Source organism: Sinocyclocheilus anshuiensis, unplaced genomic scaffold, assembly GCF_001515605.1.
Source record: "Sinocyclocheilus anshuiensis isolate Anshui unplaced genomic scaffold, SAMN03320099.WGS_v1.1 scaffold1102, whole genome shotgun sequence".
In the NCBI taxonomy this organism is placed as follows: domain Eukaryota; kingdom Metazoa; phylum Chordata; class Actinopteri; order Cypriniformes; family Cyprinidae; genus Sinocyclocheilus; species Sinocyclocheilus anshuiensis.
This window is the reverse complement of record NW_015539924.1, coordinates 1,476,471-1,489,688: the sequence shown is the minus strand read 5'-3', so window position 1 is coordinate 1,489,688 and position 13,218 is coordinate 1,476,471. Positions and strand designations below refer to the sequence as shown.

At 38.7% G+C, this 13,218-nt stretch overlaps 1 protein-coding gene across 2 annotated transcripts; it reads right to left on the bottom strand.

Moving 5' to 3' along the window:
• Positions 1-310: 310 nt before the first annotated feature.
• exoc3l1 (exocyst complex component 3-like 1) lies at positions 311-7,484 on the bottom strand. 2 transcript variants are annotated; one of them, XM_016483747.1, is made up of 13 exons: positions 6,587-7,484; positions 4,787-4,947; positions 4,463-4,682; positions 3,433-3,845; positions 3,010-3,299; positions 2,814-2,931; positions 2,579-2,704; positions 2,394-2,494; positions 2,185-2,301; positions 1,774-2,044; positions 1,488-1,643; positions 996-1,129; positions 311-896 (listed from the first exon to the last, which is right to left on the bottom strand). In XM_016483747.1, the coding sequence occupies exons 1-13, from the start codon at positions 6,624-6,626 to the stop codon at positions 710-712; spliced, it is 2,334 nt and encodes a 777-aa protein (XP_016339233.1). In that variant the 5' UTR covers positions 6,627-7,484; the 3' UTR covers positions 311-709. The 2 variants fall into 2 exon arrangements, with proteins under 2 accessions (XP_016339233.1, XP_016339232.1); XM_016483746.1 differs by having other exon boundaries at positions 312-896; positions 4,787-4,962.
• Between the last annotated feature and the right edge of the window lie 5,734 nt (positions 7,485-13,218).

The following is a 13,218-nucleotide window of genomic DNA, read 5'->3' as shown; positions in this document are numbered from 1 at the left end:
TTCATATTCCTCATTTTTATAGCCTGTTTTATTGAATGTACAGATCTACGGGTCCAATATTAGCCTTACTAAAACTACTATGGCTGAAATAATGTGTCAAATAATGTGTCATGGTACAGTGGACGTACAATGGTATATTATATTAATGTACCATTTTATGTACATGTATTTAAATTATTGGTTGTTAGTGTTATACCCTTGAATTAATGAATTTGTATGAATTGATGAATAAGTTTTATATATATTTTCTTAATATGCATTGCTTTATTGACCAATAGTCAACCACAATATACATAGTGAACCACAATATACACGTTTTAAAGCAATTGATTGAATGGCTTTGAGAATGCTATGTTTGGTAACATGAACTTTGTTATACATTTACATTGAAAAAATTATCACCCTCAAATATTTAAAAATACAATGAGCCAAAATGTGCACTGCTTTCTCTTGTTTCTACCATACATGTTGGAGAACTAACAAGATTTTTAAACATTTCTTGAATGTACATTTTGTTTATGCACTTTCATTTGTAAGAAAGCATCTGGTGAGATCATAAATGTAAATATTATTTGGGCACAGTATAATTTCAGACAAGACAGATCAGATAACGAGTAGGCTAGTCTTATTGAATACTGATGAATTAATAATGAATTTCCTGTTTATTAGGCCGGATACAATTCAATAGGGTTATTTCTCTGAGTGCTTCTCAAGTGCATTTTCCAGTAGGCAGACAAAACTGTATGCTGGAAGAGGGCACAAGGATTTCTGTGAATATAGGGCGGTATCCTTGTGGTAAAGGTGGGGCGCTCTGCTCCAGAAAATGTAGTACTGACTTCCGCACGTCTTTGGGTACATCCCCTCTTACATCCATCAGGACAGAGACATGCTCCTCACTGAAAAGACACACTTTATAAGTCTCTTGGCATAGATTAATCTCTGTATTACAAATGCATTTTGAAGATATGCTGGGTATACTTGGTTTGAAATCTCACCTTATATCAGGGTACTTGGTTACCAATACAGAAATCTCCAGTATTAGCATGTTTGGGTCTTTCAAATTGATTATGTCAGCCAGTGCAATTATCAAAGCTATGGGATTCACCTCACCTATGGTCCCATCAATTTCCTTTAAATGTAAAAATGGCATTACATGAGTGAAATTCTCAGAGTAATTTCGTTTCCACAAACGTATATTGACTTGTTCTTGTGTTGTTCCTAGAGGTTTGCTGCCTGACCCAAGCCTGATAATATACAATCAATTGCCGGTTTTGTGCAAGTTCAAGTCAGTTTCTCATGAATAGCTTTGATTCAGGTTTGCAGTTAATCAATAATTTGATTATTATTTGTTAATGTTTTTAATTGAACTCATTGTAAGCATTTGTTTCAGTCAAAGCCGAATCTATCTATCTGGGTGTACTTGCCAGAAGACTTGCTCCTAAACCACATAAAAATTCCCGCCAAAATTAATGTAAATGTGTTTTCACCGTGCTTTGAAGGTGGTCCCTCAGCTGCTGAGCATCCTGTGTCATTCGCTGGGCCAACTGGTTTCGCTCATCACTATTTCTGCAGACCACTCTCTTCTGCATCAGTGTACGGACATACTCAACAACAGTTAGCCACTGACATTCCTCCTTTAGCCTCTGTAGATAATGGAGATCACATGATGCAAAGGCTATTTGGGTGCCATTTTTCATTGTGGGTAAATACAGTATATTCACTTATTTTATTGTTTGGTCTACATCATTTCTAATGCCTGGTGTAAACACTAACCTGGCGACAAGGTTGCCGCACCCTGTTGTAAAGTTCACAGTGACGTTCTAAAACCCCACACATATTTGGGGTTACTTCTCCCTGGTCCAGCCAGGTACGAGACAGGAGCTCCTGTAGATGAGGTTGCAACTCAAACAAGAGATGGTCCATGACTAAGCGACATGCTTTTCTCACAGCACGGTCCAGGGCAGCCAGAGGTCCAAGTGAAATGCGAGAATACCGGTTTGAAGGGAAGGAGCACAACTGCTGCTGCAGGCTTTCTGTGGAGGTTCTAGATAGGCATTTAAATCTAAGAATTACTGCTTACAAGTAACTCCAACGCACACAAAACAATTTAAAACACACACATTTTCAAACAAACATCACATAAATACAGACATACTGTAAAAAGATACGTGTACACCATCTCACTTGAGGATGATGCAGTTGTTGATGCAGGCCAGGAGATAATGGAGGTAGAACTTGTTACTGTTTATGGCTGAATCCCTGCGATGCTCCTTCCCAAATTCTATGATTGCATCTCGAAATCTGTTTAGATGTAGTGAGAAGAAAGTATAAAATGCTGGATATAATCAATAAGAGTTTTGATTTGCTGGTATTGCTAAATAGGCTATACACACCGGCTGAGGAGGTTCTCCATCTCATAAAGCCCCATTTGGATTGTCTGGTCCCGCAGAGCTTCACTTATCATCAAAGCCACCCGTGCATTTTCTTCTAGCATCTAACAACACAGACACCAGAGTAGTTCATATGTATATCAGTGCCAAAATTTTGCTTATTGTAGATTAAGTCATTGCTTTATTACCTGAGCAATGATGGTTGGAAGGCTGGTGTGATAGCAGCCTTCATGGTCAATATCTGGTTCCTGATCCCTCTGCCAGTCTGTCAGCTCCACCTCTAGAGACTTGTGCATCCACTCTGAGACACTCTTCTACAAACAATCACAGTAAAATTTCTCAAGAACTTGTGGCCTGTTAATTCCGACAAGATAATGTAAATGTTAAAAAGTTTAGAGACTAAAACCCCTCCTTGGATCTTACCCGAACTTTTTGGACATATTTATTCTGCAGCTGCTCGAGACCTTCCTGAGATATGAGAGGTCCCATGTCCTCAATGTCTAGCTCAGCTACAAGGGCTGGCTCACCCATCATCTCTGAGCTTAAAGAACAAGTTCTCGTGTAGGACTTTCTGATTACCCATAGACCAAATTCTGATTTAAGCATAATCTTTACTTACCTATTGTATATGTGCAGAACCCAGTTAAGAACAGCGAAGATTTCCCCACCCTCTAGCTCCCATCCACTAACCAGTCCAAGATGGTTCTGCAAGAACTGGTGGCAGAAGCGCAGATAAGCTCTTGTTAGACGGTAGTGAGATGGAACACATTGTTCGAGAAAATGCCGCACTGTTGAAAGGTCTCCCATAATGCAGTGCTGTAGAGCAGACAAGTGACTTGCAAGCCCTGGTCCACGAGTGTGCAAGTACGACACGCTACGGAAACGGGCTGACACTGCCTCCTCCATCACCTGACCAAATAGTAGAACAGGTACATATTAAGTGAATTTAAAAAAGCCTTTTTACACTTAAAATTTAGTTGTGTCATCTTACAAACATTTTTCCCAGTACTTCTACCAATAGGAAACTTGCTTATCATCAAACCTTGAAGAAGCGGTCCCTCCAGCAACGTGGTCTCCCAGGGGGCATGGGTGTGTTCTGTCCCGATGTTGACCTCCGCTCCTCCAGAAACATCTGATCTAGTCCTTCTTCACGCTCTACTATCCGTACAGCTGACACAAAAAGCGTGGGGTTCTGACAGGCAAGTGACAAACCACTCCCCACCACTGCCCAGAGCTCCTTGGCAAGGGCATCCACCAAGCGTCCAACGCCTGAGAAATAATTCCGCACTAACTCCTCATCCTCAGAGGTTAACCCCGTCCTGGATGATCCCCTGGGTCCCTGAAGCTGTAGCAGTACCTCATCCTGCCAGCGTTCTAGTTCCATTAGTCGAGCATGAGCTTCCAATAGTCTCCGAGACTCCACTAGTCTCTCTGTCTCTAGCACCATACTCCGCACTGACATGAAAAAGATGGCATAGCAAATGATAGCCCCAATGTACATACTTAGTGTAATCTTGCATTACTCTGGCAAACCTCAGTACTTAAGTGTGTGATAGATATGTGTTACAATTTAGCTAGCTAGCTGTAAACATGTCGACCTTAATAGCAATTTTGTTACTCAGCAAGGTTCTTGCTCTTCCTTGCTATTAGACCTAAAAGAAAAAAACGTAATTGGAGTCCAAGACATTTTACACTATAGTGCCATAGTGGTGATGCAGTGTGCATACTTGTGTTACATTATTAATGACCACACTTTGGAATGCAGTGACTCATAAAATTTAACTTGCTTAGCTAGAAGTGCTTGTTTTCAAGTACTTTTATGTACTTGAGAATGTTTAGCTCTATGGCAGTGGTGTCCAATACTGCTCCTGGAGTGTCGCTGTACCTACAGAGTTTAGCTCCATCATCAATTTAAAAACACAACTGATCCAAGGTAATCAAGGTCTTCAGGAAAACTAGAAATGTTCAGGCATGTATGTTGAGACAAGTTGGAGCTAAACTCTTGAGGATGTTGGGCTCCAAGACAAGGATTGGACAGCCCTGTGCACTGAAAAGGGCAGGGAATCACTAACCTTTATAGAGACGTGGTAGGTTACTAACTGCAGCAAGGAGCTGGCGGTGAGAGACAGAAATCTCCCGAAGTGTCTCCAGTGTAGTTACTTCTTCAGAATTTTTCCTGGACTCCAAGTCAGCCTTGTGCAAGTCATGAGACACTTCTCTCAGCTCAGCTCGTGCCTCTCGCAATTGACCAAGACCCCAGTCGACACCTTCCAGGTAGGACTGTACAACTGACTTAAGAAAAATGTAAGTGAGCAGATGACTTTTCTTGCAGACATTGTTGGGCAAATACTTTTTAGAGGCATTCTAATTGAAGTGAAATAATGACCACTACTTACCTTTAACCTTGAATGAATCGATGCAGTTCGTTGACTCTCCCTTTTCCTGTATTGTCCAAGTCTCTCCAGATGCTCTGGACGACAAAAGACACCTGACGCCCATTTCAGCGCAGCACCCCGAGCCAAACACTCGGCTCTCTCCAGCTCTGGCCACACCTCGACTGGGACAAGGGCATCTGTCAGTCAAAATGCAGAAAAAATATGTAGCCCATATGCTACTGAGCCAAATGAGTTAAAGGCACGGGTTTTTGGGTATTTTAATAAAAAAATCTTACATATTGTGCCTTTAAGCCAACAGCATAGAAAAATCCAATGAATTGTGCAGCTGTTCAGCAGCAATGTTAAATGAAGTTATTGCTGATTGTGTAAAAGAATGCATACTTTTTTGAGAATGAGAGAGTTTTCTCTGACTTGCACAATGAATGACTTTAACAGTGAAAGTCTTCATTTTTCCTGGTGTTCCTGAGACAGAGATTATTTAAACCAGCAAAAGGCTAAATCTAAAAAATTTGACATCAGTAAAGTCTTAAGCTCAGCAGATTGATCTCTTCTCCAAAGAATGTCTCAATGATGTCCTGACCGTTTCGAAGTCTGGAGTTTCAAAATTTCCATTTCATATACCCCAATCCCTTGGGTGCTCAAGAACTGAAACACCCACGGGAAAGTATGTAAGAATTCAGTACAATGACTCAGAAACAGCTTCAGGGCAGAAACTGCATGTTTTTACCCCCTCCTTGATAAATAAGAGCATCATGCAAAACAGTCTCAGAGTTCATAATGCAGAGACCAAGTGTAAGTGCCTGCCTGAATATCTTTTATTCACAACATTACAGTTTGATTTAAAAGGTATTTGAAAATTAAAAATAAAGATAGGACTTTGTACTTAATGTTTTTTAAAAATTAACAACCCATAAAGTGCTGCAAATTATGTCATCTATTCATCCATAGTGATACAGTATTGCCTAAATATAAAAATGGTACTTGAATTTTTTTTACAAGCATTAATATATAGAAAATATTCTTAGCATTTGTGAAAACAAGGGACTGCAAAGTTGATGAACAGTGTTGTGAGACTGATTCAATTATGTCATTAAGCTGTGTTGCTGTGCTGTCATTAATGTTGCCACGGTAACAGTGACTTCTCTAATTGGTGGTTATTTCTTCAGGATTGTGGGTAGTGTAGTACTTCACTGGGAATCCAGCCAAACCCACAACGATTTATGGCTTGCAGAAGAACCATATACCATCAATTAAAGACGGCAGAGGTTGTTGTAGGTATGTCCTAAAAGTTTTATAAATGAAAGTTTTTTGTTGTTTTTTTAACCTACAGACCTTGCTAATGTATATACCTTTTTATATATTTTTGCATGATATTAGCTCCTTGATACCCTGTGTTTGGGTTTATTCCCTTATTGGACAGCATTTTTGCACAGCACGTTGTTGAATTTTGTATATGTTACATACATTGTGCATTACGACAAGGCCTTGTTGTTAATTTCCTGTCATGCTGAAATGCATGCGTTTGACCAAATTTAAAGTCCTTCCACCCATAGTTGTTTATATATATATCTATCTATATATATATATATATATATATATATATATATACAGGATGGGGGTTGGGGGTTAATTATATAGCGTTCCCCTGGCAGAAACATTTATGCTGCTTATATTAAATTTCATTCTTTTTAGTTTATGTAAATATACATAGATTTCTCTACCAGTGCAAGATTATGACATTATAAACAAATGCTTTTCAGATGCCTCTCCTCATTGAAAACAAACAGAAAGGATGTGTACCTTCACGATTGTCTTGGTCATTCTTATCTTCGTCTGACATTTAGGCTTGTTGTTCCACCGTCCGCCGTTCCGCCACTAAGAGACTGCCCTGCCCAGAGGGCCTGCTCAGTGTCGCCAGATAGAGCAATCAGCAGAGACAGAGAGAGTAACGAGGGGGACGAAGAGAGAGGGTACATACCCACTTCACCGCCAGCCTTCCTCTCTCACACTCCCAGACACATCCTCTGCTCAGAGGCCGGCAGGAAGGGAAGGGAGGAGGGGAGGGAGCGCAAGAGGGACGGAGGGAAAGCGGGCACTCCGCCCTCTAAATGATCCAGATGGTGAGCGGTGTGTGGGGGTGGCCTTCATGTGCAACAGTGCCTCTCTGTGTCTGAGGTAGTTATAATCCAATATGTTTAAGAGGAACTGCTTGGGATAATAGAACAAAGATTTTATGCGGCTTTGACATATAGTCAATCATTTGTATTGTTCCAGAAAGTTCTTACCAATGTCCTGTGATCACTCACAGCTGCTGGTTGTAGAGCAAACATGAGGGGAACCTAAGTTCAGAGGCCCCTTAATGAATGTGTTTATTTGTATAAGTGTCGTGGCCTGTGACTTACCCCATGACTGTGTTTACATCTGTCTCTGGTCTCTGCCAAACATGCTCTACAAACATGACTAAATTAAGTCGTAGTACACACAACTGTTGGTGAAGAAGTGTTGAAATGGATTCTGATGTAAGTTTATACATAAATAGACTATAATTATTCAGCTCTCTGGAATGCTTTATTCTCATTGGTCAGTTGCAGCTTTCTGCAGTCTAAATTGTATAATTGACCATAGCCCACATTTCTCATGTCTCACATTTCACTCCTTTGTCTCGTTCTCTTTTACTGTAATTCAAATAAATATTCAATGACCATTTATTCATTTATTTGGTTTGCTGATGTAAATAATATACAATTAGTTGGTCGAAATTGCTAAATAACCCCCTTCAGAAAGATATTTGTTCTGTTTATTTTGCAATAATGACCAGCTGACTATACATTATGCATTACTTTAATATTCATCAAGCTGATTCAGATTCTTCTGTGGTTATTAACAGTTTGCAAAACTTCTAAGGTGAAATTTGAAGGATTTGTCTTTTAGTGTTTTTCCTTAGCAGCAGTATATGCTAAAAATAGCTGGTGACTATATAGGAAATACAAAAGGGTGACCTCTGCCAGTTTCTCTATAACTTTTCCACCCCCTTTATTTAGTGATGTATTATCAGTTGAGGGATATGTGTGTTTTGTGGTCACCCTCCCCTATCACCACCTTAAATGAAACACCACCCAACAGATCGAAGGGAACGGGAAGTCTATTTCAGAAGTAGTCATCCAAACACAGGGAGGACTTCCTGTCTGACATTCCTGACCTGGGCTGACTTCCTGCTTCTCCTCAGCTCTCCCAGACATGGACGGACAAATGTACACTTTATGACATTTTGTGAGTTTAATTAAGGATAAAATTGAATTGTTTCATCAAATCAAAGGCAAGTTTAAGAGATTTTCAGTTGCGTGAAAACAAGAAATCTTATTTGTAAGTTGTGGCCTAAGTGCATGTGAAAAAATGTCTGTCTTTAAAGAACAATTCACAATGTCCAATGCAATTCCAAGTGCTTCAGAGCAAATGCTTCACATTCCAGCTTTTTAAAATGTGTACTGTGGTCAGGGTTTGGGTGGTGGCCATGGTTAGGATTTTGTCTAAAGATGAGGTTAGTTTTTGGGGAGCATTTCAGAGTATTACAGATGTAATGACATTTTGGCTTAATTGGCAAACAAAGTCTTAAAAATACATTACAAACTTCGTTTTGCTCTTCCTTTTACAAAGCTTTTTCTAAGTTTCAATATATGGTGAAACATCTTAAAGATAAAACTTTTAAGTGTTTGCATCAAGCACAAACCAAGTAATTCAACATCCACATATGTGCATAAACTCAAAAGCAATCAAATAAAAGGATGAAGAGAGCAGATTATGTTGAGGAGAAAATTCTTTGATTTATAGGCCAAGAAAAGTACACCAAAAAAGTGACAAAATGTTTTAGAGTTACTCCATCTGGCTACCCTCTGAATAAAAGATTTTGTAAGTAAAATATTTGTTTCTTAAACATTGCTTTTGACCTAACACAGTTATGGAGTTAATTTCTGGTTCTTGATGTGCAGTACACATTTTTTATGATCCTGTTTATGCTCTAAGTACTTATTTGCACGTGCAGACATCTACATTAAAGTAAAAAGCAATAGATGTTATTAAATTTTACCACCTTTTGATATGTGCTATTAGAGAGACATATCGGGACACTGGGGTTTGGAGTTATGTAAAAACATGTAAAACATGAGCTTGCATTTAACTAATTTTAGAAGGAAATCTAGTAGGCTAAGCCTATAAAAATTCTTAAAACATATTTCATTTTCAATTCATTTACAATTCTAGATTGTCTTAAATGACATAAGCTTGTTTGAATTATTCACTGCTGTGGTTGACACCCAAAACTATGTAGGTTCCTATGAGCAAACCTCTGCTTTTCCATGCAGTAAAGAGCAAAGCCTGGGCTTTGATTGGCCCGTTTAAAGTTGGGGAACACATTTGACTGCCAACAGCAAGCGTTGCCATATTTTAATGTCATTCAAGGGTGTTAGAATGAGCAGGAGATTAGATGGGGGCCCCTAATTATTTTGGCTTTAGTTCTGGATTAACCCTCTGTTCTGTCGACTTCAATTCACACTCGCCGTTTGATGAAATGTGAACTGACATAAATTCCGCGGCTCACTTTCAATCCGATTATGCAGTTAAATCACCGCAGTTCGAACCCAAGCAAGAGACTCTAGCGGGTCCCTATTCTCCCGCTCCTCCGAAGCCCTGACAGCTCCTCCCCAAAACACAGGGACCCACGCTACCTCCTCACAGGACCCACGCTACACTCTTAACCCCACATGAATAGGGCCTATTCAGCGAGGTAACGCTCAAGCACAACCTAAATATTGTTTTTATGAGCAGCAAATAGGTGGCACCTCCAAAATAATACTCTTTTCTTAAATTCCCATCGTTCCTGGTCTTTTCTAGGAAGGAATAGCGCCTTGTTACAATGACCGGGCTTGTGTTGTTGGCCACATTGGAACAAGAGGAACACAAGAAACCGACATACAATTGAAAACGTTTAAATGCATAGCGTTAATTCGCCTCAGGTTGCGGAACACAATCAATTTTAAAACGGTGCAATAGAGTTGAAATGACATGGTGTTTAGCGTTTTTCTCAAGGGAACAGTTTTGTTTTGGCCGCGCGAGAGAGATTATTTGCTTGCTTACAAGCACACTGAATAGCGCATTCACCCAATTTAAATCTTAATATTTATGAGAAAGAAGTGTTTTAAAATCTAATTAGAGCATATCTACCAAGTTTCAAATGTTAGCTTTATATTCATGTTTGTTTCTGTGTATTTTCAACAACAAACAACATTTCATCATGAATATGAATATGAAGAACTTTTATCAGGATTAACCTTTACAACGTCTAACCTGAACTAAATATTATTTATTTATTTTAGTTATCTATCTACAGTGATTCGTTCGTTTTCCAATTTTATTTTTTTTGCACTTTATTAAACTCTGAACTTATCTGAACATTACAAATAAACAATTAAAACCAATTATAAATGATTGTTATCCCACCGAAAGTGTTCCCCCCCCCCCAAATAAGCCTGAAAGGAGTGGTAAATTCTCATCCCCATCAAATCTTAAAACAATAACACACTTCTTGTGCTTATTTAGTGCTAATATGAAAACGTCCTCACGGTACGTCTAGAATTATATCAAGTGTCGTTTGGCTTCCAGCAGAGGGCGATGTCAGCGCGGATCCTGCAGAGAAAGTCTTTTGAATTCATAATTCTTAAGCCATCTATTCTAAGACTATTTAAGTGGGTTTTCTCATGAATTTGCGATGCATTTTCACAGTAATTACGATCACACGGATCTGAATAATAAATACTTCATTCTCACACAGCTATTGCTTCATGAAGTAAAAAGGCTGGCTTTAAGTTGACATTAAATGTTTTTTTTTTCTTTTTCACCAAAAGCTTGTAATTATCTATTATACACTCTAAAAAATGCTGGGTTGTTTCAACCCAACTTTGGGTCAAATATGGACTAACCCAACTTTTGGGTTAAAAATTTCATGTAAAAATTTAACCCAACGGTTGGGTTAGTCCATATTTGACCCAAAGTTGGGTTGAAACAACCCAGCATTTTTTAGAGTGTAGTACAATTAAGAGTGAGATTTTAGATACTCTTGAAGAAAGATGTGGTCTGGTTGGCGATCTGCTCAGTAATTTGCCTTAACGTTTTAAACAAATGTTGGATCGTTCTTCTGTCCAGGTGAAGGAAATTGCAGTTAGCAATGTTATTTTATTTGAGTTCCTGCAGTACATGCTGTTTGATTACCTTAAACTGATTGGCTCACAGGATATTCACAGTCAGATGGTCCTGACAATTGCAGATCCAGACAGAGAAATTTGAATGTGGTTGGAGGATTCAGACATATGAAAAAAAAAGACGTTTTATCAATGTAAATGATACATCAGTTTAGTTTCCATTTTTTCTGGCCAAATTGTTCTAGATAGACTTGTTTCGTTAAGATTTTCTTTGCAAACCCGGCTGCCTTCACAACTGCCGAATCTTACATAACATTCTTGAGTTGTTCTCTACATAGTTAGTGCTTTTGTCTTCTTCAAACAAGTCCAGTGATTTTCCCAGGAGTAAAAAGAGAGCATTGAAATCTCCAAATTGGTATGGACCTCACCAACTCGCCAAAGCCTCTTTCGCAAATCTGTTTGATTTGACACTCCTGTTTGCCGTTGCAAAATCTTTCTTTTGTTGCGTCTGGATAAGCTTAATGACTTCTTTAACTTGCGAGTGCAGCTTCCAAAGTGAGAGAAAGCAGGGAAATATAAGACGGATGCTTTCACAGAGGAACTGTTCTTATCAGGTAAAATACAGTCTTCTTTGCATCTGGATGTAAAAACATGACATATATGCAACTGAGTTTAAGGTTTCCAGGTATGTTGTGTCATTGTGTTCAGAGGCCAGAGAAATGGAAAGAAAAGTCGGGAAATAAGTGAAACATTGAGTATTGAGTACACAGTGTGGACCCACCACAGCACAATTCAGGGAAGCAAACATGACCACAAATGCCTGTATTAAGGGATCGATCAGGGTCTGAATGGACCAGCATTAACTGGACTCCTAATTCTGGTTTACCAACACCTGTAATAACTATCAAACAAGTGGTAATCTCATAAGCCCCCACGCCATTTACATATTCCTCATTAGCTTGTGCAAACCTGAAGGATGCACTTTCTCTCTGTTGGCGGTCTCAACTCCTGCACTCTGACTGCTTGTGTGGTTCGGTGGCTAAGTGACCGGTCTGAATGTGATATGTATATGTAAGGGATTATCTGTATTACACTCTTAAAAATAAAGGTGCTTCAAAAGGTTCTTCAAGCGATGCCATAGAAGAACCATTTTTGGTTCCACAAAGAACCATTCAGTCAAAGGTTCTTTAAAAAACCATCTCTTTCTTACCTTTTTGTAATCTGAAGAACCTTATTTCGCCACAAAGAACCTTTTGTGAAACAGAAAGGTTCTTCAGATGTTAAAGGTTCTTTATGGAACCATTTAGACAAAAAGGTTCTTCTATGGCATCGTGAAGCACCTTTATTTTTAAGAGTGTAGCATCAGCGTTTACCAACGTGGCCATATTCTTAACATGGCTCTGGATAATTGGAATGGGAGGAGAAGATGGCTGATCCATTAGTTCATTCTGTTTACTTAGTGGATGGGTCGCTCTGTTCCTCAATTTTACCACTCGGGAACATTTTTGTGGAAAGGGTGCATACGTGTGCGCGAGGACTTCTTTATGCTTACTAAACCTAAGCAGATTCCGCTACAAAGCAAATGCCTTGAAGTCTTAGCATGGCTCGCACATAGTATCGGGAGTTAGACCAAATACTGTGGATTTTTCAAGTGACTCTTGAGGGAATGACCCAGTCAGACCACACAATCTGTGCTCTACAAGAGAGAGATCTTTGAAATCCATAAACACCTTGAAAAGCCCCATTCTTGCGCCGATAATGCGGTGCTTTCGAAGCTCACCATCAAATGTGCCGAAAACTACTTCAAAGAAAATTGAAATGTAACAAATTCTGTCAGGGTAGAAAAGGATTCTTGTAAGGCTCTAAATGGAGTTCATTTTGCCTGCATTGTGTTTTTTCTTTCTTTCTTTTTGCTTTGGTTGGTTAGTTTTAGGTTACATCTGACTGAACATCTGTACTGGAATTCCGATCAGCACAGATCAGCATCAGCACAGATTAGATCTAATATTGCAATGTGATTATAATAATATAATATAATATCATATAATATAATATAATACATATCCTTAATAGTTTTATTATATTTCATATACTTTTTATATATTATATAATGTTTACTCTAAAAGCAAAAGAATGAGGATAAAAGAAAACCTTGTAAAATATGTTTAATATTTATGAAATATTTATACAATAATATTTTGTATTGTATTAACATTAGTGTTAAATCGCGATTAATCGCAT

What these genes read in the sequence shown, in the direction of transcription:
- exoc3l1 (XM_016483746.1), bottom strand. Translation starts at nt 6,626, where the DNA reads ATGTCAGACGAAGATAAGAATGACCAAGACAATCGTGAAG. An exon ending in AATATGTCCAAAAAGTTCGG is followed by an intron (nt 2,705 to 2,813) that starts GTAAGATCCAAG and finishes GATTGTTTGTAG; the next exon opens with AAGAGTGTCTCAGAGTGGAT. An exon ending in ACCAAGTACCCTGATATAAG is followed by an intron (nt 897 to 995) that starts GTGAGATTTCAA and finishes GTGTCTTTTCAG; the next exon opens with TGAGGAGCATGTCTCTGTCC.